This window comes from Tinamus guttatus, unplaced genomic scaffold (assembly GCF_059628265.1).
Source record: "Tinamus guttatus ecotype Peru unplaced genomic scaffold, ASM5962826v1 Tinamus_guttatus_pri_ptg000079l, whole genome shotgun sequence".
In the NCBI taxonomy this organism is placed as follows: domain Eukaryota; kingdom Metazoa; phylum Chordata; class Aves; order Tinamiformes; family Tinamidae; genus Tinamus; species Tinamus guttatus.
The window spans coordinates 2,518,568-2,544,013 of NW_028288613.1; the positions used below are offsets into that span (position 1 = coordinate 2,518,568).

Below are 25,446 nucleotides of genomic sequence, written 5' to 3' on the forward strand. Positions count from 1 at the left end.
TTGATAGTTGTTGTGTCAGCTACTTTTCTTCTAAGTGTATAGAAGAAACATGTGAGCAGCACAAAACCGAACTCAAGAGCAGTCTCCTGAAACGACTGGAAAGTCCTAGTTCTGCATCACTGCTTTATAAAAACAGTATTCACAGGAAAGTCTAGAGTGAGAGATAGTCTTTGAGTTTATCCATAATGGCATGAATCCCATCAGCTGGGATGATCATAACCGTCCGCAAAGGTTTCATCGGAACATCGTCAAAGGACCATCTGCCGCCCAAACACGTGTCACTCTCCTCTTGCACAGAATAGCTGAACTTCAGAAGAGCTTTCTAAGAAAAGAAATGCATTAAAATTAATATTAATTGAAACTGCACGATAGTATATCATTCCAGCAGAGTAAAATGACGATCCTGTCATGCACATGCATATTATGAAATAAAGCCTCTTTTCTCCCCTTTCAATAAGTCCACCAAAACTACCTAAAACAGAAGTCACTAGTTTTTTTTTTTTTTTTTGCAGAATTTATATACATTTATTCTAAAATGGCATTATCATCCTGACATATGATCTTCCTGGTCCTGTCCAAGGTTTCCTGCTGCTTAGCACAATAGCTTCTAAGGGCCTGGACTTATTACTGTGGTAGCAGGGAGTGAGAGTCTGTTCCAAAACACCTAAAATCATGTGTGATAAACAAGTAAAGGGGCCATTGATTTTTGTTCCTTGTCTTTTTTCCTGATTTCCTGAAATTAAGTCCAGGCCCTTAGAAGCTATTGTGCCAAGCAGCAGGAAATCTTGGACAGGACCAGGAATATCAGTCTTACTCAAGAGTAAACCACTAGCTCTAAATGTGAGATTTAGTACGTCAACCTAAACGTGGTAAGAGGAGCAGCAGGAGTCTGCAGCTAGAACAGGGCCTGCAATAAACCTGGTGGTTTTGGTGTGGGCACTGTATGGGAGGTCTGCAGAAGACAGAGTATGTCCTGCTGCTGTCACGGTCTGCTCTAAAACAGCTCAGAGTTCCAAAAATTAACGTATCTGTAAGAATATGTAGTAATTTCTTCTCTCAAATTGCCACTAGGAATTTTAAATATTAGCAGTCGGGATAAAGCAAAGGGATGTGCACTAATGAGAATCTTGAGCAGATTTTCAAAAAGTCCTTGAAAGCATCCGAACTGCAGAGCCACTGAAAGGTATATTTACAAAGGACGATTCTTCAAGTTGGTTTCTATGTTTACTATTCATCTTTTCTGTGAAATGTATTGCATATAGATAGTCTTTTTACTAGTTTTCCCACCAGTTGATTTAAGAAGTATGAACTGAACAATTAAGTGGAAAAATTAATCCAACCTCTTTGCAAGGAAAGTTAAGTTCCAGTCTCCCTATAGGTTTGCTACTTACTGACAGTATCTCAAGGCCATAAATTGAATTTTGGAAGAACCAAATTAATGGAGTGGCTTTGCCCAAGAACAAACAATTTGAGGAATGGTGCCCCTAAACCTTTAATCAATTCCAAGTCTGGTTATAACATGGCTTTTCTTCTGCTCACTCTAATATTTTAAGGAGCACAGTAAAACACAGTGAGCTGACATTCTTCTCTTTTATTTGACTCTAAGTGTCTGCCTCACTGCATTTTATAGCATTCTAATCAACATTATGCGTGAGCAGGGAAGGATATACACTCTACTTCTAATTCATTTTGCACATATACATTCAGTGCAGAGACCCACTTAATATGGTTTTCTTTTTAGCAATCTTTCTAGTATTTTTAACAAATGCATTTTAAACACTATGGAGGATATTAGATTCAGTTTGAATCTACCCACTTGAGTTGAAAGTTATTACATTTTAGATAAAAGATGACAGAGTCCTTAAAACACCAATCAAAACAACAAGCAGAGGTAAATAAAAAATAGGTCTTCTAGTATGTCATCTCCATAGACACATGGTCACCAAAAGCTCCTGTCGTCCCATTTTTCCAGAACATGCTTACACAGAATTCAAACTCAGGTGCTTAGGCTGCTGTGGCAGAAACAAGAAAATCCTAAACTCGTTCGTGAATAAAGGCTAATACAGAATTCCCTACAGCTAAAAATGAACGTGCCCACTTAAATTTTTCTTCTTCTTAAGAAATAAAATCACAGCCTTATTGTAGCCTCTAACAAAGACTGTCACAAATGATTACACAGGGGAACCCTTGCCATTAACCATATGATACATGTGCAAATACTTTATCTTGGAGGCAGTTCCAGAAATGAAAAATAATGGGCTCTTGACATAGCAATAATATTATGGAATAATATTTTTAAAGCTCTGAAAAAAATAAAGAACGCTAAAATTCTGTGCATTTCATATTACATTTTAAATTTAATTTCCTGCATCCTTCCTTCTCAATTTGGCTTGGAACCTGTCTAGTTGTGCATATAAGTTCCCTTAGGAAATTAGAAGCAGTATTTTCATCTCAGTATTTCAGCACTTCTTATTGATATACTTGTTCAAAAACAAACAAGTGAGGTGGTGATATCTGCTTGTTTGGGTCTTGAAAAATAAATGCATCTGAGATGCAGTCTGAGTAGTTTTAAAAAAAACAACAGGTTTACAAAAATGAAATGGTTTAGACAGATTTCCACCCAATACTAACAGCAGCACAGATGTAGAGCTTTGCATCTGGTAAGTTTCTTGGGAAGAATTCCCAGAGCAATACACTCCATTGCATCACCAAATTCTGAATGAAGCCTCAACATCTGTTTTTATGACAGCAATCCAACTATGCAGGGGGAAGGGACAGAGATATGTTCATTTAAGTATTGACATGCATGGCAGATTGTGATCGAGACGTCCAAAACAAAGATTCATCTGCAATTTTTTACATAATTTTTCGATTAAGTGAGAGCAGCCTTACAAGCTACTATCTATCGTCTGAGCTGCTATTCTTTAACCCCGCTTGTGGTGTGAATCATTTCAACTTGAATGCTCCTGAAAGATATTTAAGCTAATATATGATACCTGGATTTCACATGCCGACGGTCTTCTTTTTCAGCAATTGACACAGCAATTTAACAAGTCTTTCACATCTTATTATTCAGATTAAAGATGACTACTGCTCCATTTCCCAACTAAATAAGAATCTGAAAGCTTTATATAGAAACATTCAGAAGTGCTTGGACATGCTGCTAAATAACCACATTTTTCCTCATCTATTCATCGTAAAAGTGTCAAAGTTTCATTCACAGAATTTCAGTAAGACTGAGAGCTTTTCCATTCCTATGGATGCCATATGAACAAACAAAAGAGATGGAATTCTGTTAATTCTTTGAGGCTGAGACATTGAAAATGGCACTGGATCTTCCCTTTGCAGTCTTTGCCTATTTCCAGTCTCTCATGAAGTTTCCTGTTATTCTCATAGGACTGGGGAATCGTGCAGGTAGAAATGCTGCCACAGCAGGGCCTAGGCAACAGTACTCTCACAGTTCCACCAGTTGTGACCTTATAAAAATAGCATACTGGTAATTAATGGCAAAACAGAGGGTTGATCTAATAATTTGTGCTTACTGAGAACACCTTTCAGCAGTTCTCTAAAAACAAAGCATTATCTTCAATAAACAAAAATAGTTTGCTTGCTCAATACGTACTACTATTGGGATTTAAGCGTCATGACATGTAACCAGCTTTTAAGAGTTTCCCTTGAGGCTAAGGGGATATTTTTCCCTCCTTTACAGTATCATCAGAAAGTATTTTGACTTCTCGGTGTGTTACCTCATAGAAGAATTCTTCTTCTGCATTTGCAAACATTAATTCCTCCTTCTGCTTATTTCCTCCTTCTCTCCTCTTAGAATTGCTCTTTGTGGCTTCTGTAAAGGTCTTGCTGATAAGAAGATAGTAGTGGCACTTTCCACAAGGTTTGTTTTTTTTCTGTGCATCAGTCAGCTCCTTCCTAGAGGCAAATAAATGATTACATACACAATTTCAAACCTTCCTCAAATGTAAAAGTAAACCTCATCATGCATAACATCGCATAAAGGAGATATATAAAAGGATAATTGTACTGCATCCTATTCTTTTACTAGTATCTCAGGAAAAAAAAATTGGCAATAAACATTTCTAGTATTTAAACATTATAATTATACTTTAAACCAACATTAAAAGCACAAATATTGCCTTATGCCCCAGTGCACTGTTACTATTGCTCCTTCCAGAATGAGGACGAACTATTCATGTCTTCAATCTACAGTAACACTCTCTTCATGCAGTTTTACTGAAATAAAATTTCTGAAGAAATATGAAGAAAAAAAAAACACGGTTCATGTCACAACGACTTACTGAAGCTGCTGGTGCATGGGCAGCGCTATCTGGGGCGGTACATTAATGAATCTCTCACTCAGTAGGAGACCCACAGGCTTGGCATTATCATTTAGGATTTTATCCAGTTGTTCAACTACACGTTGTTCACAGTTCTTCTCACACCGACTCATAATCAGCTCTTTGATTTGCTCAGCACATTGTGTACCCTGGAACCAGAGGATATATTTTCTTTACATCACAGAGCAATTATTTACACAAGAAAAACTTCAAAAGTGAACTTCAAGGGAATATTCAACAACTCTGTGGGTACTTTCCTTAAGTTTTCTCTAAAGCACCGTGTAATTTCGCTGAAATTATTATTTACCCACCCTGCAACTGAGGGCAAATAAAGGTTATTAACTGTCAGGAATGCAGCTATGAACTACAACTCCAATATGCTTAACAGCAGAATTCAAAAGCTGTGAAAGAAGTAAAGAAATACAAGATACTAGAATTATCTAGTTTTAACTTTCTATTCCATTGTTAGCTTTTTGTTTGACCTAAGTTGCACAGGACTAGATCCAAGTAAAGTATAAGTGATTGTGAACTTTTAAAATCACAGTCCTCAATGGTGGAATTCAGGCTCCTGGTTCTGATGCTAAGACTGGTTATACAAGGTAGAAGAGCAGAACTCTGTCTCACTTGCTCCTCTTAGAGGAATACCAACTTGCTACTGCTACAAGTTAGAGAAATACCAACCTTCCTTTCAGTCAAGTTGATGAGGCTGATAAAACCAAAGACTTCATCTAAATCGTCATCATCATCGTCATCGCCACCACTGTCTTCTTGGACTTCGGCTTGCTATTTAATAAAAGAAAAATCAACAACTCACATTGACATTCTGCTTCTCTTCCCCTAAGCAAAGGATATTTCTCTGCAGAACATGACAGGCATCTAAATCTGTACATACAACCTTAACTTCACAACCTTAATACAACCTTAACTTCTAGGTAAGGTTACGTAAGTGCCACATCACTGAATGTCTTCATGCATTTAGAGCCATGTCATTAGTTTCTACATCAGAATCTACAGTAACACCCTAAAACTGGATAGCTCACATTTAGAAAGGAGCCACTTAGTACAGGGAATGGCCATATCTTAAGTAAAAATCCATTTTCTTCAGTTTCTAATGTAGGGAAGTATACCTGAGAAGTCTTAAAATACAGACAGCAATAGAGTTTTGGCAGAAAGGAAAAGCTCAAGGAAAGCCCAGCAACGATCTACTTCTGCCACAAGTCTGCTATTTCAACATAAAACATATTGTAGTGTTCAAAGGAGATTTAGTTTTCCTACCTTGATAGTACTTCCAATATGATTCTGTTGTATCAATATATCAGTTAATTCAGCAATGTTAACAGGAGCTTTTAGAAACAACTGGAAAATAAACAATAAATATTACACAATAATATAGGTCTAAACCTTCTTTATATTGTGGACCACTTAGGAGAACTAAGATATCATCAATTTCTCTAAATTGCTATTTAATATCCTGTATCATTTTTAATTTCAATTTAGTATTTACTTAACATCCTTCAATATAATACTCTAAACAGTTAAAATAAGCAGTTGAAGGGCTTGCTACATAACCCTCCCCAAGCTGACATTGTGCATTTTGAGGCAAAACAAAGATTTCTAGGCAGAAACCAGCACAAGGGAGACAGAAAATGACAACATACTATGGAAGAACAACCCTGCAGTTTAGGGTTAGAGTTTCCAAAACCATGGCACATTTACTCAAATGCTCTTTACAAGCTTACACCCTACAAAACTATAAACAATAAGACAGATAGTGTGAACTGATGACTTTGCATAACTTTCCGAATGGCATTGCTCAAAACAAACCTCAACCAAGTCCACAAAAAGTCAGAGTACCTGTTGAAGTAACTTCTTTATCCCATTGTGATCATTGTCTGATATTGAATGTGCTTCAAATTCAACATTCACTTCCTGCATACAAGCAAAATACAGAATATCAAACACATGCTTGGCAGAAACCAAAATGAAATTGAACTATATGAAATGTAATAACGACAAATAATGCTCTGAGACTCATCTCCATCCCTCAGTTACACCAGCAGTTACAGTTTTTATCATTGATCCCTCCTCACACCCTAGAGGAGCAGCAAGTTTCATAGTGTTGCCTGTCTTCATTTCCATGCAGCTGCACAAGCTAGTATTTCATTTTCCTGAGACTTGAGAGGGTTTTTCTTTTTGATCTTTTCCATATTATTAAGGAAAATTAAATAGACTATTTGGTGTTGACAGCAATATTTAAGCGATTGCCTCTAGCCCCATAGAGAAATCCACGTGTGCACCCTACACTTTACATACAAGTCTAAAAATGACGGCACTTTCCAGAAATACCAGTACGAAATAGAATAATTTTAAAAAGATTCTTGACAAGAGTTAGCTGAACGTGTATCACCTTACAGATCATCAATATGTTTTAATATACCACATAGCTTTAATACAGAACAGAGACCTCTGGCCTCTGGGCAGGCCCTGCACCGTGGGCCTCCAACCAGCAGCACCCCTGCTCATGCCTCCTTTTAAGGGAATAAACCCTGCCCCAAGGGAATAACACCTTCAAGGTTACTAAAACCATTTTATGCTATAGCAAAATATAAAAGAATTAAAGATTGGAGGCCCCGGGGAGGGAGGATTGGAGCCGGCCGGGCCGCACCGCGAGCGTGGTCCCCTCCCCGGTCACCTCATCGATCCTCTCGTCCGAGTCCGAGTCGCTCGAGGTCGGCTCCGACCCGGAGCCCGATTCGGAGCCCGACTCCGAGCCGGGCTCGTCGGCGGGCGGCGGCGGCGGGCGCCGCTTGGGCCGCGTGGCCATGTTGTGTGGCGGCGCGCAGGCGCCCCGCGGCCGCGCCGGCCCCAGCACGGGCCCTGCGCGCAGGTGAGCGGCGGCGGCGAGCGCAGCGGCTCGGGGAAGGGCCCGGAGGGGCCGCGGGGCCGGGCCGGGGGCTCCGGGGGTGCCCGGCGCCTCGGGGCCGCTCCTAAGCGGCAACGCGCGGGCGAGCGCGGGCGGCCCGCGCTGCCGCCGGCGTGTGGGGAGGCGCCGCGGCCGCCATTTTCCTCCACCGCGGGGGCTGCGCGTCCTTCCCCCTTTCCTTGAGGAAAAGGCACAAAAGGGGTTAAAAACAAAAAAAAAAGTGTATCCCTCCTCGTGCTGCAGGCACAGTTTGTCTTAAAAGAAATCGAGCTTCCCCAGAGGGGTCTGCCGTGGCTTAAAGTGCGCTTTAAAGGACATAGGGAAGTGTGTGTGCGTGTCCTGCAGCGTGTGGAGGCTCTCCTGCCTGTGCCGAAGCATCTTTCATTAAAAAAGATAAAATATAATTCCCACGTCGAGCCAATAACGTCACCTTTCCTCTGGGAATTGTTATTTATTTTAAGCAAAAATACTCGTAATGCAGGAAAATTTGCTGAAAGGTCGTAAGCAGTAAAAACAGGAGGGGTGACCGTTCATGCTAAAGCCTTACTGGTGCAGACTGCTTGCCATGTAAATCTCCTTGCCTAATTAGTGGAGGGAAAAGGGAAAAAAAAAAGTGGAAAAAAAGGTACTTCTGAAGGCATTAAGAGAGGAGAATTGAGCTTTCACTGTTAGCAAGCAGGAGAAATTCTGGGCGTGGGGTCTTAGATATAATTTGAGCTTTATAAATACAATCCAAAGAGTTTAGTACTTTGAATTTGTATATCCCTTTAAAGTACTGAATGTGTCCATGGTTTTTGTTTTTGTTTTGTTTGCTGCTGTCGTTTTTTGTTTTATTTTTGAGAACGGTGTCTGCTCTGGAAGAGCTTAGGTCTAAATAATGCCGATACACAAGGAAAATGCTCAATGCAGAAAGACCAAGTCTGTTCCTGCTATAGTAAAACTGCTCCCTTGGGCATGTAAACCGGAACCAGTAGAACAGTTTTCCATTTTTTAGTTGCAGCTATATCAGTCAGGAATCACTCTTCTTACTAACATGGTTTCTGATAAAAATACATCAAGTTGATTTTACATGAGTCCTTTGCTTCTTCTGACATAGGCACTGACTAGCAGGAATTTTTCACAAAACATTGTTATTTGGTGACATATATACTATATGTCCCGTGAATCTGGTGGATTTTTGAAACTTATAACAGCATATAGTGTTTTTTTTCTTTCTTTTTTGGGTATTAAACTCAACTAATCATAGTAGGAGAATATTGATAAGAAATCCTTAGTATCACAAGCCCTAGCCCAAGGATTTTTAAGAGTTTTTCTTTTAAAAAAACTCACCCACACTGTCTAGTAATTCATCTCCGTTTAGGTTTCTTTAGACTTAGTGATCAAATGTTATTGTGACCCATATACAATTGCTTATAATCAAAGTAATATTAGAAATGGTTAATATATTTAACAGCTGTCAGCATGACTTAGGAGCAAGAAATGAAATGGCCCATTTAATTCTTTTTAGAAGCTATCCTGTTTAAAGATAGTTCAAAATGAATTTGGGAACAGGCTTTCACTTGAAAGCCAAGTCACCTGCAGAGATTTACTTTCTGTGCAATGACATATACGAATTTTACTAAGCTGCTTTTAATATGAGACATTATTGCTCATTTATAATATCAGGGACCTAGAGATCACACAATAACTGGCTTTATATTTTAATTGAAGACGTAAGGATGTTAAATTTTATCTGTATGTGCAATATTCTTCTGAACATATAATGTGACCCACATTTACCCATCTCCTAAATTAAGTCATACAGTCTCCGAAAAATAGTCCTAGACTAAGTTTATCCTTTGGTGGTCACAATGTGATGCCTCAGAAGCTTCCTCGCAGCTTGTTGTTCAGAACTATCTGGATTTTTCCATAACCCTACAGAGCAACTAGTATAAGTATTTTCTCAAGCATTTTTTAATCTGTGTGTCTATTCAAGGTAGAAAATCTGACGTTCTCATAGTAGCTGTTTCCAAGCAAATTTGATTTTAAATGGTATTTTCCTAATGTTGGGATAGCAAATATTGTAGCATTGTTATTTTAGAACACAGGTAAACAAGAGGCTTGTTCAATGGGGCAAAAGCAGGAGGCCACGTTGTCCTGTGAATAAAAGCTTGGCAGCGAGAAGCTTCTCACTGAGGTTATTCATGTACAGCTCCGTTTCCATGTGTAGCTTGGGCAGTGCTGCTGGACTGCTAAGTCCATTGATTGTTCTACATAGACACTATTTTTATGGGCTTTTAAGAAGCTTGTGAATACCCCTCTTGAGAAAATATATAGAGATCTTAGTATGTACAGGAGAGAATGTCAGATATAATCGAAGATGCTGCATGTGTAGTTTGATGCACTTTCTTCTTAATGCTGTTTGATTCAAGAGCAGTGTTTGTCAGGGTTCTTGGTTGTAATCCAGCTTTCTGGAAGATGCGTTTTAGCCATTTGCAGGAATTTCTAAGTAAAGTCTCAGCGACACAAGCAAACTGTTAAAAATACTGTTGTTTCTCTTAACATGCCCAGTGTGGTGGGATCCTAACATCATTGCAGCAAATCATAAAACCTGGTGTGGATGTTTTTCCATGACAACCAGGCTTGTGGAAAGGACAGCATCCTTCCAGCTTCCGTGCGGTCCTGCTTGTCGCCAGCTCTGCTACATAAACCTGTCTGAACTTTGTGGAGAAAATGGACTCAGCGGTCAGAGACTGAGAGCTGCTGTAAAGGACACTGTTTTTGGAACAGCAGTAATACCAAAAGCTGAAGGATACCTGCAGCACAAAATAAATGGCACTCACGAATGTACAAGCTTACGGATTCCCTAGCTCAAATTGCATTTTCTTTTGGACACTTGTGGTGTCTTTTGGAAGTCAATAAATGGGATTTCTTCTGGTAAACTTGAAAATAAACTGGTGTCTTCTGAGAGTGCCGGGGATGTGCAGACTTACTCGAGGAAGCCAGATAGCTAAGTCCAAAATACAGCCTGTGTGATTTCCTTCTAAAAGAGACGTGTAGATAATTGCATCTTGCAGTAGTTCATGATATTTTATGACTACCTGTAATTATGTCTGGTTTCAGGATGTATTTTTCACGCAAGATCTAAACAAAAGAATTAATTTGGTATAAGTCACCTTGTTAAGCATGGATGTTTACCCATTCCTTATTATTGTTCATTGCTTGACACAGTAATAAGGCGATAGATAGGAACTTAGTTCAGTTCTAACTACCTAAATAAATTAATTATAATTCCCATTTCCCCCAGTGTACTTGAATTAACACTGTCATGTTATTTGGAGGGTTTATTACAATGCTTTGGGAAATTGCTCTTGCTAAGAAGAATTATTATCTGGTGTTATACAGTGCAGAAGATTTGTTTTTCTGGCATAATGTTGCTAACCATTATAGTCCCATCTAAAAACCTGCCATTTACCTACTGTCATAAATGTTCCATCAGCTACATAAACTATATACTTATGTGTTTTGGAAGCAGGAAGGAGTGATGGATTATGAAAGCGTGTGTGCCAAAGTATTTTTACAAGAATATTGGATTTTTAAAGTAAAGACTGTTACAATGTTAAAGTGACTGAGAAATCGTAATGATGTTTCTTATCAGGAAAAATGTATTTCTCTAAGTTACAAACGTGTGCTCTCTGTTTCTATTAATCACAAAAATGTCTCTAGGAATATTTTTACTCTGTGAAAACCTGAAATATTAAAATAATAAGAATATCCAAAAAAATCAAAGTAATATCAAAGTAAGTTGTATAATGCAATTCTTTACATTAGGTTTGGCAGTGTAGCTCTTGAAAGCAATAGGATTTGGTGAATTCTGTACTGTGAAATTTTTTTCTTCTTTTTTTGGGGTCTGTATGGTCTGAGACAAAACGTTTGTTTTGACTTTTACAGGTCCCTTGATTTTTCAGAACTGCAAAGCCCTACAAGCTCCCGTTTGTGTGAGTTTTGTGTACCAAGAATCAGTACTTCAGAGTCTAATGGTAAGAGCTCAAAAAATTATCCTCAGCTATGAAACCACCTACACCTATCCTCAACTGTGAAACCTATCCTCAACTGTGAAACCTATCCTCAACTGTGAAACCACCACTCTAAAGCCTAGGTTACGAAAATGAAGTTTAAAATCATGCGAGAATGGTATTTACAGCTGGAGCGCAAGGTCCTGGAGATGGTTTCCTTGGGGTGCCCTTTTCGCCCCCTGCTTTTGGCAGTGCTGGCTATAGAAGAATACAAGATACAGAGCTCCTGTCACCTGTACTGACTTGCACCAAATCCTGTTTTGTCCAGTACATTTAAGGCGGCCTTTCCTATATGAAAGTTGTTGACAACTTTTTCTAAGAAAATATTTTTACCCAAACTTTGTGCCATCTTGGATGAAGTTTTGAAGATTGTAAAGCATTTCATCCAGATGGATCAAATTTAAGATGTTCTGTACATTTGAATAGTCACAGCTGCTTACTTTTAACTGAGTTTACTGGCATATAATGTGTAAGGGAAACAACACACAACTAAAATAAATGTGCAGAAAAGTAGCAGACTTAGTTTTGTTTATTCCATTTGCTTTTATATTTGTTATATTTGCTTAAGTGTTGTAAAATGTCTTCAAATTCAGTACCAGAGTCAACTTTTGAAGAACAGCGTGCTACCTTAGTTTTTCTTATTGTCTTCTATTTTAATGGCAGATGATATTATTTCAATCTTGCCTGTATACTGTAAATATATCAGTCAAGGTAAGTGAGTATTATGTGTGTTATACCTAAATGCATAAATGTGCACATACATATGTCTGTATTTAAAAAGTAGTAATTTTGGAACACTGCCTTGCACATGCTTATAAAAAGGGTGAGACCAAAATGCATCAAATTGTACCACTTCATACATAAACTCTTGCTTTCTGTAATGATGACACTAGGGTATAAACTAGCACAGAATGGAACAGAACAGAAGAGTTATAAATAGTGGCTTAGTCTGTTGCTTTGTGTGAGAATATTGCAGAGGTTGTTAACTTTTTTACACAACATTTTCCTTTAAAATGTGTTCTCCTGGATGACTTTCACTGTGTGTTGTTTCCAGGCAGTATCATCCAGACCCAGCATGATGTTTGTTGGCCTTATCAGGCTGGACATTCGTTCCCAGAGAACGTACATTAACTGCTTACTCATTGCATAGGGTATAGGGAGCGGGGCCTCTGCTCAGAACCCAGCTGCTTTGGAAGCTGGGCTGTTAAAGCCACTGTTCAGCAGAAAGTCCTCTAGATGTAATTTAGATAGATTCATTTATTGTATTTCAGAGCTCTTTTGCAATTCTTAGGTAAACAATGAAAGTTCTGTTATTGAAGGACCCCAAAGACAAGGATTCAGGACCAGATCCATATATTACAGTGAGTAAATGTTTCATTAAAAAAAAAAAAGTAAATATTTGTGTCATTTCAATATTAAATAATAGTGTTACACAGTTCAGGAAGATAGATCATTATACCTGTTTCAAATTAAAGAATTATATAAAGTAGGAGTGCGTATCTGAAATTATATCTTCTAAGAAAAAAATATCCTGGAAATTGGCTGTTACTGAAAAAATTATTTTGGTTATGGGACATTCTTTTGTATATTAGAATGATTTTAGTTCTTTTAGTTTTGGGACATTTGTATGAGAGTGATTCAGCATTAAAGTTCTCAGCAAAGTACTGATACTGAGACAGAAGTTCATTTGAATTAACATTGGTTATGTTCATGTAGATAAAATTATGATTACAAAAATTTGTAATGGTTTTGTTAGGAATTCAATGTGAAAAACAGTTTACATGTTGCTGAGGTGCTTTCTGCTATTTAGTTTATTCATGTGGGTATTTCTTACTTGTAGAGGTGGTTATATTGGATTTAAAGACTTAAAAAGATGCACAAAAATATTTGCAGGACCAGAAGATCATTTGTCACTTAGATTTCTGTGCTGGTTTCTACTGTAACTACTCAGTAGCTACACACAAAAGACCTCAGTTCCACTGGTGGTTGTTCAGCATTATGCAGAAATGCTAAATTAACATACAAAAAACCCTAGTTTCACTATTAAAATTAGATGCTTTTCAGTTTTGATTTAGGGAAAAGAAATATTCTTACAGATCCTTACTTTAAAAAGAAAAAAGTATTGTTTGAAAGGTATTCAGCAAATCTCTAAACTTTTTCTCTAGGAATTAAGTTTACATGGATTAGAAGCAACTTTGATTCCAGTTCTGTCATTTGAGTTTGTTTCACTTGACAGCTTATTTGAAAAGGTAAGATTCATATTATTTCAGTTGTCATATTTCTAACAGAGATTAGGCCAGGATTGCCAAGGTACAATGTTGTATATGGATTTAACATTGCTGCTGCCCTTTATGGTACCTCTTTCTGTATTTTTTTACAAATCTTTTATGTTGATCAGTTGCCAGTCATCAGGTCCTCAATGAACCTAAAACAGATACAAACCTCTTAATTAAAACAGTAGTCATGTGGAGCCCTTGTTGGGATTTTGTTTGGCTTTTTTTAAAAAATCGTTTTTAAGGTCCCTTTAGCTCAAAATTGCTTCAGAAGTTGGAACAAAAAAATCGGCCAGATGCTATCGGATGTGTCTGAATGCGAAGCCAAGCTTTCAAAGTGCAAGTCCTCAACTAAGAATGAATAAAAGTATGGTTGGAAAAGAAACAAAAACCTAGGCATGCATTCAAAAAGTGCATTTTGCATGTAATTCTTTCATAGAGGGGAAATCTCTTAAAATACAGGTTATATAATTTAGGAGCATTATGCTATTTTGTATTTCTTAACCTGGGTGCTGTATTTAGATTTCTGTGTTATCAGAATATGTACATTTACCTCTATAACGTGCAGATCTGTTATATGTAGAGTGGATAGTTTCAGCCTACTTGCAGGCTTGAAAAAGATGAAAAAAATCATGTGGAAGAATCCTGTTGTTTCTATACACATTGTGTTACTGTAGCTTAATGAATGGACTGAGACATGTTGGTGTTAAGAGTAAAGTGTGGAAGGGAGACTCAGGATAGATTTTCATTATTCATCTGTCAATCTTGACAAGAGTGTTCCTTCTGCCATAGGCCACAAGCAAGAGGGTATTTTTTTTTTTCAAATTAAAATACTTTTAGAACAAAGAAGTTTACTCTTATTCCCATCAATGTGAGGCTCCTGCAAGTTCAAGGAAGAGATTTTAGTCCCTTAAAGAAGATATTAAGCTGAAGCAATCTGCTTCCAGGTGCTCACTGTTGCTTACACAGTGTGTATTCTGAGTATTCCTGGGAATGGGCAGCTCAATTAACAATGTTAGCTGCCCTGTCTCATGTGCACTTGTGCTTGTGAGTTACTGCTCGGAATAACAGTTGATTTCCCTAGTATGAATTGGAAGTATCTCCTATATTTTCCTCCCACCCTTCAGTGATACAAATCCATCCCCATTCCACAGATTTTCAGAATTAATATGATGTGTGCAGGTTGTGTTCTGAATTCAGTATTTGTTATGCATTTATCTTATAAACAGCCTTGCTACCGATATTGATCAATTTAAATATTTGCCTGTTTCTTTATTAGATATTTATTGAAAGACCTTTGTTCTTATAAGAACAATTTTTTGATTTTAAAGAATTGAACCAATTTATTTTTGTACTCACTTGTAAATTTTCTGCTTGTATCTACTATTAATGAGCAGCTCTCTCATCCTGAACGTTATGGAGGCCTAGTTTTTACCAGCCCAAGAGCATTAGAAGCCATCAAGATATGTTTAAAAGAGAAGAGTAAAAGTGAAGGTAAGTGCAGATTTACATTCCTTGGTCTTTCTATTTCAGAATTTCAGGAAGTTTGATAATATGTTGTAGACCACTGTTTACACAATGCAATAAATATTGAATTTATACATCTAGATTTGCTAATGTACATACTGAAGTATTAGTCCTTACTATTTTTATCTGTATTTTCAGATTTAAACAAGCTCAGATACTCATTTAGTATTCATATTTTATTATCACATGCTTAAATTTAAATGTTTTACAGCCTGGTCCGAATCTCTGAAACAAAGATGGAGCAACAAACCAGCATATGTGGTAGGAAATGCTACAGCTTCTCTAGGTAAGCTGGGCTCTTAAAAAAAGTCTTAGATGAGTTTGTCTTTTTGTTATAATTTCTGTAGTCTCAGTTGCTATTCAAGGATGCTAAAAAAATTAGTACTAGAACTATATGTGTTTACTTCAGCTGGGGATCTGGCTGTTGCTTTTCATTAATTTTATTGTAATGTGATAGCAACTGCTTTCATTTAAAAATTTAAGCCAAAAACGAAAAAAAAAAAGTTCTTAATTGGCTAAAAAAAAAAAAAAACTTACCTTGGAAATGAAATTGGATGAAAAAGATTATAATATGGCTTGCCGAGGCCCACCCCGCGAGACGGAATGAACGACACTTCAATGTGAAGCAGGTTCAATTCGTTTACTATTCTCTACGGTGTAGCTTTATACAATTCTATCACCTGTAAGCGTACACACGCGCTAAGCAACAGCATTCTCATTGGTTAAGCTATAGTGTCCATGCATAACTAGCTTGCAGCTGGCTGACATTCCTTTCCGATGCTCTATTGCTGGTCCTCCCGGATGCTTATCTGGCTATGGCCGGCCTAGTTCATTAAAAAGTTGCTAACGAGCGTTATCTTCTCCGGGTGGCCTTGGTTCCCATCGCTTCAGTTCCCGGTTCTCACCGCCTCAGCTCCTCGGTTCTCATCACTTCAGCTCCTCAGTTCTCATCACTTCAGCTCCTCGTATTCCTGTAAAAGTGCTAAGGCCCCAACAATGGCTATCTGATTTCAAGAAGTGTGATGCACTGATGCACTCTCCATTAGGTATAAAGGAGAATTTCAAATTATCCAAGACAAGCCTAGCTATTCCCAGAATTCTTCCTTTATACTTTTCTCTTGTTTTTCTGTGTAGAACCAAAATCAAATCTTGTGTAGCAGATTATTACTTTTAAGTGCTGTGATTTTTTGCTCTTTAAAGAAACATTTTATGCTAGGAAGAAGTTGGATTTCCTTTTTTTAAATCATGTGTTTCTGTGACAGTAAACCTGAGTTGCTTTTATTAAATTCAAACGAAATTTTTCTTTGCTGCTTTTGATTATAGTGGAAGAAATTGGCCTTATTCCACAAGGAGAAGAATCTGGAAATGCTGAAAAATTAGCTGAATTTATTTGCTCAAGTAAGTACCAAAATCTTTGACTTGAATTAAGATCATATATCTTAACGTTTTTTTCAGAATTCCATATAAATAGAATTTTTGTTAGTGTGTACACTAAAGCAGTATATATACTGCATATATGATATACATCTTATATGCAGAATTGCTGAATTGAGCTTTTTGGAGTGCTTTTGGACTCGTCAGAGGAAAACAGTCCAGCTTCCAGAGAACCAGATGAAAGTGGAGTTATTCAGGGTGTTGGATGAATTATTGTATCTGCTGATTTAAAAGCTGCTGGTTACGCCTTGTCACTTTGCTGGGGGAAAATGAAGGGAAGAAAAATACTATCTCATCTATTGTGCTAAAGTAAAAAGAAAGAGGGTCAAAGTTAAAGAATAAAGACACATGTAGTACCAGGGGCTGGACCAGAAATGAGCTGGATACCTTGAAGTCTCTTCTTATTACCACATTTCCTAGCCTAAAGAAAAATGTCCTTTAAGAGCTGTATTGATTGTCCCTAAAAAGGGTGCGTTACAGAGAGAGAGGTGTTAACAGAGAGGGAGGTGTGTGCTGTTGCATTAACTGGAGTACTACCTCTGGGAAAAATACTGCCAAGGTCAGAAGTTAAAAGAGGCATGGAGAGGGCTGAGTGGAAACCAGGCATCAGAGTGAGTTTAGAAAATGAGTTTTTAAGAACATTCCAGGCCCTTGGAGGGGAGTGTGTGACTTGCTGCCATCGTGGCCTCTGCCTCTCTCCGGTGCCCACACCTGCTTTGTGCTTCCGACCACGTCTGCTCCATCGCTGCTTCCCAGCCCGCTCCTATGGAGGTGGGAATTGGGGAAGGGCACTTCCCGGGTCAGTGCGGGCTGGCAGCAGCTTCCCAGAGTCCAGGGGGAAGGAGGGAGCTCGGGATCTTTAACAGAGTGTGCGGAGCAGGGGGCTCCTCAGGGAAACACGGAGCTCCAGGGATCCCCCTGTCCCTGCACAACTGGCTGCCCTGGGACACCCTTCGGGACAACCGGGAGCTCCACTCACTGGAGACTGCTCCATCAAACTCCATGATTGAGTGGATTGGGCATGTTTATGCTCAATTTATCAAATTGGGAGTAACAATCTCTAAAATGCAGATTAAATTAAATTTGTGTTCTCCCTGCTGTATGTGTTTATCTGTGTTTATTCATAAAAGGATAAGAAGTAAATGAAAATACTAGTTCTGAGCAGAGAAGAATTTTTACGTCATTGCAATTTATTGTCAGAATAAACATAAAATCTGAAGCAATTATATTTCTTTTGCTCTTTATTTTCTTTATCTTCATGGCATCAAATTAAGTGATTGGAAGCATGCACGTATTGACTCCTTAACTAAATAGTTTCTTTTCCAGATAAATATTTTCTAGTTCTGTTAGGACATACCATGTGCGTTGGTTACAGAAGCAGGGGATGCAGCTGGGGCCAGGGTCTGTTGGACTGTTCCAAGCTCTCGAGCTGTTCTGTGCTTGGTAAACACGAGTCTAAGGGATTAGTGTTTCTTTTTGGATATCACACTGACATTTCAATTAACTGCCGCGAGTTGAAAGAGGATTAATGTTAAAATGTTCTTCCTTTATCTTATGATTTAAAAATATCTTGTATTCTGTCCTGAGTTCATTCTTCCTTCCTGTAATTTATTAGAAATATTAGCTTCGATTCCTAACAAAACTGCAATGTACTGTTTGGATATCCCGGTATATCCCTGTGGGCTTCTAATAAGATTTTTCCATTTGATTTTCACTATGCAATTCAGTTTTTCTCAGAGGCATCTCTGATGCTTATGCTTATAAACCAAAATCTACCTGGTTTAAAAAGTGCCTAAAAAGACATTTATTTTCAAAATATTCATTAATATATCTGAATTAGCAGTAAAGTAGTAGGTGGTGAGGAACTTCCATTTATTTTGAAATATGAATGCAAAGTGGAGGGAAGGCTGTACAGTATTTTATTTTGGAGCTTTCTCTGTATTTCTTTTGTTTATAGAAAAGGCAAACCGTGTGCAATAAGATGTCTGATGTTGTGTTCCTATCCTTAGCAGTTTGTAGCTATATTTAAAAGGAGATACATATATAAAAATAAATGATTACTGATAATATGAATTTAGTTTTCATATGGAAAACTATTTCTTTGGTTCTGTTTGTCATCAGGACTGTCTTCACAAAAACAATTTAAAAACTCTAATAAGCCTTAAACAATACATTAAAACCAATAAATATTATATGGACAGCTAATTCCACTAATAGAAACAACTGCAAAAATGCATAAAACCAGTTATCACTAATGTTTAAGATATTTTGTTGTATTGTGTGTGTTCTTTACATGTGTGTAATAGCTTAGTTTGCAATACTGTAGAGAAAAAAGTACCACTTTTTTTTTTTTTTTTAAGTTGACTAAAATCCTTTTAGCCATTATTGCAGATGCTCCCAGGGAGATTCAGGTTTCCACAAACCAACCTGAGGAAAACACGTTTCTGCAAAGGGAGGAACCACCCGCCTGGGGCTTTCCCTTGTACAATGGCATGGGGAATAGGAATGTGGATTATCTTCTTTCAGATCTATTTAGCCAATGTGTTCGTATTACAGTTATGGAATATTTTTTAATTTACATGCTAAGTAGCCTCTATCCTCTGAATTGCAGATGCAGCTTTACTGCAAATGTTTTCTGTTATGTTATGGCTGGGTCTATGGTGAAGGAGGCAGCATTTGCAGCTGTGTTCAACACTTGAAACCTTTAAAATCTTGTGTGTCCTTTATTAGAAACATGAATTAATTACAAGCTTTTGCTTTTGTATTTACAGGAGAGAACCCTAATTCATCATCTCTTCTTTTCCCTTGTGGAGCCCTCAAAAGAGAAGTGCTTCCTACAACACTAAAAGAAAAAGGTTGAACTTCCCTTAGAGCCTCATTTTAATTGTCTGTTGTGAAAGCAGCTGTATCTAAAGATTGTAAACCAAATGTGAATAGTAAAAATTATATTTGCTATTATACTGGCCAGAAGTAAGAGGATAGAAATAAAAACTGGCGTAATAATGTAGTGTCCACAGCTCAGGTACTGAGCCGTAACATGAAGTTTTGAAGTTCTCTGGTTACAGATGCTTTACTCTTATCTTGAAGCTCTAGGAATAGCTAGGAATCCTTCACAGAAGTTATTTTCTGTCTTCTTAATCTTTTTAACCTGAAATAACTCAGGTACCATTATTACATTGAGTGTCTTACTGAAATTCCATTCAGCCATGCCTGTGCATCCTGGTTCCAGGTATCCCTCTGGAAAGTCTCACCGTGTATCAAACCACCCAGCACCCTCGGCTCCAGGAATCGCTGAGCAGCCACTTCTCACAGCAGGTATCGGGCACTGATAGAAGGGGGCGTTTTTTGAGCTGCCTGGTAAAAGCTAGTAAAAAAAGACACTCCTCTTCAGGTGTCTGTTTGATATAGTTGTGCTGCTGCAACAGTTTGTTGTGTAGGCTGCCTGTTTTCTCCTTCTGATGACTACCAAGAAAATCCTGTAGCAAAAGCTTTAGCCATAGAGAATGAGTCCCTCAGTTATTCGTTGTGGCACTTACAGAGTCTAAAATACACGACGTCTCCGTTCAAAGAGGACAAAACATTTCACATTTTATCTAGTGTTCACAGTACATCTGTGTTTCGGAGTGATTGGTTTATTCCTTTGAGCTCAACGAGTCTTGAAAAGACTGCTTTTTAGATCATACCTTATTAGAAAATACATTTAAGGAGAAATATTCATTGAATAGCTTAATTACTAAAAATTATTACTGTCACTGTATTATCACTGGACATATTTCCATATCTTATGAATCAGAATTCACTAATCAGCTGTACGTATTCCTCTCTGATATCCCCATTTATGAATATAGTGATTAGCTCATTTTAAGTGATCCTAGTAACAAATGAGCTCAGATGTATTCACTAGAATTGTTATTAATGTTTCTCCTTCTTTAAAACCATCTATTACATGGCATTCAGCTCGATAAAGTTCATAGTAAAGATTTGCAGCTACTGATCTTATTTCTTAAAGCTTAATGAATTTCCTATTGGCAAGTGTCTGTGTTATACCTAGGATTTATTCAAAATGCAGCTTTTACTTCTTAGACACGTGGCCTGCCTAAACATACTGCTTCTATCTCTAAAATACGTGCATTAACTTCCCCTTGAGCTACATTCTGATTTCAAAGTTCTGCTTGTTCAAGAGGTCCCGAAAGGCTATGACAAGGCCTGTCAACTTATACATTATGGTATCCTGGTATTCCTGGCTGGATTTTACAATTCCAGTCACTGCAGAATTTGGTCTACAGCAGTTATAGCATGTAGTCAGTAGCACGTAGGCATTGTGTGACTTTGTGAGCCCCTCTTATTTGCTGCTTTTAGTATTTAGGGCTGTTAATTTCAGCATAACACTTAATAAAATACCAAGTTTGTCTTGAGCTTTTTATTTCTTAACTGATGTTATTGATTTAGGAAAATAACTTGTACACGTTCCTTGCCAAACAGAAAACTGAGGACAGCTCCAAAACACAATGCATTTATCACCAAAATGTGCTGCTGTACTGAAGTATTTGATTAAAGGCATCTGAATTTCTGCATTTCACAGTGTTTGGCAGACCCCAGGAAACCCTTTTGGTTGGCTTTGTAGCTGCTTCTTATCTGGGAAAAACATTGCATTTCCATAGAGACACAGCTGCAAAGATGGACGTGAAAGGGTGCTGATACACTGCAGGGATGGAGAGAGTCCCCGTTTGACCTGTGATTGTTTCCACGCAGGGAATTCCAGCAAGCATCGTGTTCTTCAGCCCTTCCGGGGTCAAGTTTTCCCTCGAGCACATTCAGAAGCTTTCTGGGGATTTTATCAACCAGGTGAAGGTACGTTGTTTTTCAAAAATGGTGAATTTACAGTTCACCTTAGGCAGCAGAGGGATAAAAAGACCATTATACCCCTTACAGACTTTCAGTTTATATAGGAAATGGTAGCTCTTTGTGTTTATTTCTCAGAAAAAACAGGTTATCCCATACTCCAACTGTTGTAAAATGCTGAAATCTTGGTTTGAGGAGCAGTAGCTATTCAAAGACTTTTTTTTTTTTTTTTTTTTTGCTTATTTACTGTCTACTCCAGTAGTTTGCATCCATAATGAAATTAGTATTTAGAGGCAATCAAAATGATTAATTTAATAATCAAGTTCTACATTTTTACATACTCAAGTGAGAATTACTTGTTACAGGACTTGTTATGAGTACAGTGGTATTCTCCAAGCATTAGCGTGCATTCCATGCACTTTAAGATCCCTTTATAAACTAAAATTAACCTAAAAACTACCAAAGTTTTTCAAGTATAAATTGCACTTTATATTAGAGAGATCAGTATTTTTAAGAGATCTTTTTGGTCCGATGTATTCTCCACTGTGGGAATATCCATAAGGGAACTTGCAGAACAAGAACATCTCTGCCATGATTTAAAGGATCAGATCAAAATAGGACTTTTTCTGAAAAGAATTCTGTGCAGAATTCTGATTTGAAGGAAGGGGGCTATTTTGATCTCTTTAAAAAAATAGCTTTAAAAAAGAAGGCAAAAATCCTAACTGTTTAGTGAATCTACTTCTTTTAAATCTGCCTAGTCGTGGAATGCTCTGCCCTTTATCTTAGACAGAAAAATCAGACAGAATGAAGTCCGAGGGCTCTAGATCAGAGAGTGTCTAGCAAATCTCATCAGGTGCAAAGAGGTGTCTGGTAGGAATGGAGTTTATCCCTAAGGAAACAGTTTTCTGGAACCTAGGTAAGGCTGAAGAACACAAAACTTGGAAATGGTTTGAAAGTGGTCTTGTTTTGTGTTCAGAGTGAAGAGAACCATGCTCTATTGCATCCTTCTTCACCATGCAAAGACAGATACTGTAAAATAAGTACATAAAATAATCTGAAAACCTTGGGAGGTCAGAGAGTCATTTTCAAATCTGTTCCCCACCCCTGAAGTGGAGGAGGCACGACCCTCTCCAACGGCACAGAACAGTCTGAACAGAACTCCTGTGCCGAGAACAGCTCATTTCTAAGAAGCTTTAGGTGAGCCTGGGAAAGCAGTGCATTGAAAACTGAAATACCAACATTCACTTGGCTTTTGTTTCCATGAAAATAAGTCTGCACGTGCACTAGCGTGCTGTTAACCGGCACGGAGAGACAGATGTGCAGCGGTTAGGCAGGTTAAAGGGATCGGGAGCTTTTACCCGGGAATCTTCTTTTTTAAGCAACTGTTTTGGGCTGCATTTTTCCCCAGCTATCCTGCTCTGGCCTTTTGTGTACAAGATCCGTTGCCTCTTGATGATGTGAAGTCAAAAATGGTCTTGCTTGGGTTGGCCATTACCCACCTGAGGCATCTTAAAATTCCTCTCCCTTTCCCTGTTCTGTGGAAATACGAGTTTCAAGTGTTTGCAATGGTGGGATAAGTAATAACCTTTCCTTAGTAGCTGCTATGTAGCTAAGTTAATAGGGTGTTTTAATGCTGCAAACCCTCACCCTGGAAGTTCTGCAGCCCAGCGCAGAGCTGGCGCTCTGGCAGTGCCCCCAAGGGCACGAGGGCAGCAGGGAGCCCCTCGTGGGGACCGTGGCACCCTCAGTTTGCTGCCGCCCGGTACCGCGGTGCCCTCGTGGGGACCGTGGCACCCTCAGTTTGCTGCCGCGCGGTACCGCGGTGCCCTCGTGGGGACCGCGGCACCCTCAGTTTGCTGCCGCGCGGTGCCGTCGCTCTGCGGCCGCCCATGACCGCGGCGCCCTCAGTTTGCTGCCCTAGGCCCCACGACGGCGGCGGCGCTGCGGGCGGCCGGGCTGCGCGTGAGCTGCACGGCGGAGACGCCGGCGCCGCGCGCCCTGGCCGCGGGGCTGCGCGGGGCGCTCGGCCTCGGCGCCTCCGCGTAGCGCCCGGCGCCTCCGGACACGCCGCGGGACGGCAGGAGCTCCCGGCGCCTGCGGCTCTCCCGCTGGGAAGGGGTTTCCGCGCGTCGGCCTCGGCGGGTGAGCGCCGGGAGCAGCGTTGGGGACCGCGCGCCTCGAGGCAGCCGGGTCCTGCCTCCTGCTGCTGCTGTAAGTACCCCGTGTGTGCGGGTGTTCCTGTGGAAAGCTGCTGTGTGTCCGGGCACAACGATGAAATCCGTCCCGTGCGCGCAAGTCACGTACCCAGCGCACCGCCAGCTGCTCCTTTCTCTCTGTAGCCCCTTAAACGTGAAGCTCTTCTGGTTTGTGTGGAAGAATAGCACATGTACAATAAAATATTCCTGGTTGCAAACCTGATTGTTCGGTTGTTACGTTTTTCAGGTATTTATATTGTAGTGATGATTGTAGATTCTCGGTGGAATAGGACAATTCTTGGAGCACTCAACTTGCAGGTCAGTTATTGCCACTAGGTATGTTTAGAGTGCAGGGTCCTAAAAATAAGATTTGGTTTCTGTTCCTGTAAAAAGAGGATTTATTAACAGAGAAATAAACTGACTTGTCCTTGTTAATAGTAGTGGTGGAATTGTTTATTTTAGATGTAGCTTTTCTAACTGGTTGTCTGTGAAAGGAGATGAAGTAATCCAATTTAGCACTAGTGCTACCTTCAGCTGATGCTAAGAAGTTCATAGAAGATTCGGATTGTAATATACTCCATTAATAATCCTCACAAAAGTCATTCATGTTGTTAGTAAAGTACTGAGGTTCCTAGAATTAAAAAAAAAAAATTTGCTCTACTCCAAGTACATGACTTGAATTTCCACTTAATCAGGAAGCTTCGCACCTAGAACAAGAGTTAGTTAATCAGAAGTGAATTCTGTTAACGTAATTTGCAGTTGGGTACGTGGCTGCGCGGGCCGGACGGGCCCCTCTGCCTGGCAGAGCAGCAGCCTCTGCAGCTGCAGGAGAGCGGCTGGGGCCGCCACAGGCTGCCCCGCGGGGCCTGGGCGCCTCCCGGGACAGGCCGGGGGGGTTTTAGGCATTTCATAGAGGTTTTGTGTCGGTGCTGGGGGATTCGCCTGCGGGAGGGGCCCAGGCCGCGGCGGAGCACGCGCTGCTCCCGCACGGCGCTTTGGAACGGGCCTTGAGCCCTTCCCGGTGAGGTGGGAGCTGCGCTGCCCCGCTGCTTTAAGATGCTACAGCAGGCATCATAATTTAAAAAAAAAAAACACTTACCTACTACTCTTAATGGCTGCATAGACTTAAAGGTTTGTCCTCTCACCTTTCGAATGGCTGCCCAGCAGATCTGCTCGTCTGCAGCGGGCTCGCGCAGTTCCCTCTCACCTCCCTCGCTCTCGAGACACAGCTTTATCACAAACGCGGTTTTTCTGCCCCCGACCCTTGCTAGGTTTCCTCATGGCACCAATTGCAGGCCTGGGCCCTGTAGTCATCGCCCTTCAGAACCCTCCTGGGCAACGTCCTGCACCTCTGCCCTCAGCAGGGGTTAGGACAGCCCCTATGCAGCCCCACCGCCGGGAAGGGAAGACACAGAAACCTGTTTAGGCTTAAATATATATAAATATATATATTTAACTAACTCGGCAATGACCCTCATGACAGCAGGCGGGGGTTTTGCATGAGTCCTGCTCGAGGCCCTGCAGTGAACAGCAGTTTATCAACAACGCAAACTGGTTCCACGTGTGTTGGCAACTCAAGGCAGAAACTAAAGCAAGAAAGTTTTCTACTTCAGCCTCTTCCTTGAGAGAAAGAGAACACAGGGGTTTCATAGGTGTATATAGGTGTGTGTGTACATACATCCTCCCCACACACATGTATGTACCTGTACCTCCTCTAAACTCAAGAAAAACAAAAAGGAAAGTTCCTGTGGGCTCCAGACACAGTTTTATATTTGAGGACCTCGGAATGGGCACTAGGAGCAGCAGAATTACTACAGCTTATCCCTTAAAATCAGAGCCAGGCTGAAC

General features: G+C 39.6%; 2 protein-coding genes across 2 annotated transcripts; one reads left to right on the forward strand and one right to left on the reverse strand.

Moving 5' to 3' along the window:
• Positions 1–96: 96 nt before the first annotated feature.
• Positions 97–7,205, reverse strand: BCCIP (BRCA2 and CDKN1A interacting protein). The gene is made up of 7 exons (XM_010222905.2): positions 7,042–7,205; positions 6,204–6,278; positions 5,625–5,705; positions 5,031–5,132; positions 4,311–4,498; positions 3,747–3,924; positions 97–322 (listed from the first exon to the last, which is right to left on the reverse strand). Exons 1-7 carry the CDS (start codon positions 7,171–7,173, stop codon positions 152–154), a joined length of 927 nt encoding a protein of 308 aa, XP_010221207.2. The 5' UTR covers positions 7,174–7,205; the 3' UTR covers positions 97–151.
• On the forward strand, positions 7,174–23,449 carry UROS (uroporphyrinogen III synthase). Its single transcript, XM_088520013.1, has 10 exons — positions 7,174–7,236; positions 12,619–12,688; positions 13,493–13,576; positions 14,998–15,094; positions 15,339–15,413; positions 16,451–16,525; positions 19,333–19,416; positions 19,791–19,876; positions 21,314–21,412; positions 23,312–23,449. The coding sequence occupies exons 2-10, from the start codon at positions 12,626–12,628 to the stop codon at positions 23,447–23,449; spliced, it is 801 nt and encodes a 266-aa protein (XP_088376139.1). The 5' UTR covers positions 7,174–7,236; positions 12,619–12,625.
• The last annotated feature ends 1,997 nt before the right edge of the window (positions 23,450–25,446 follow it).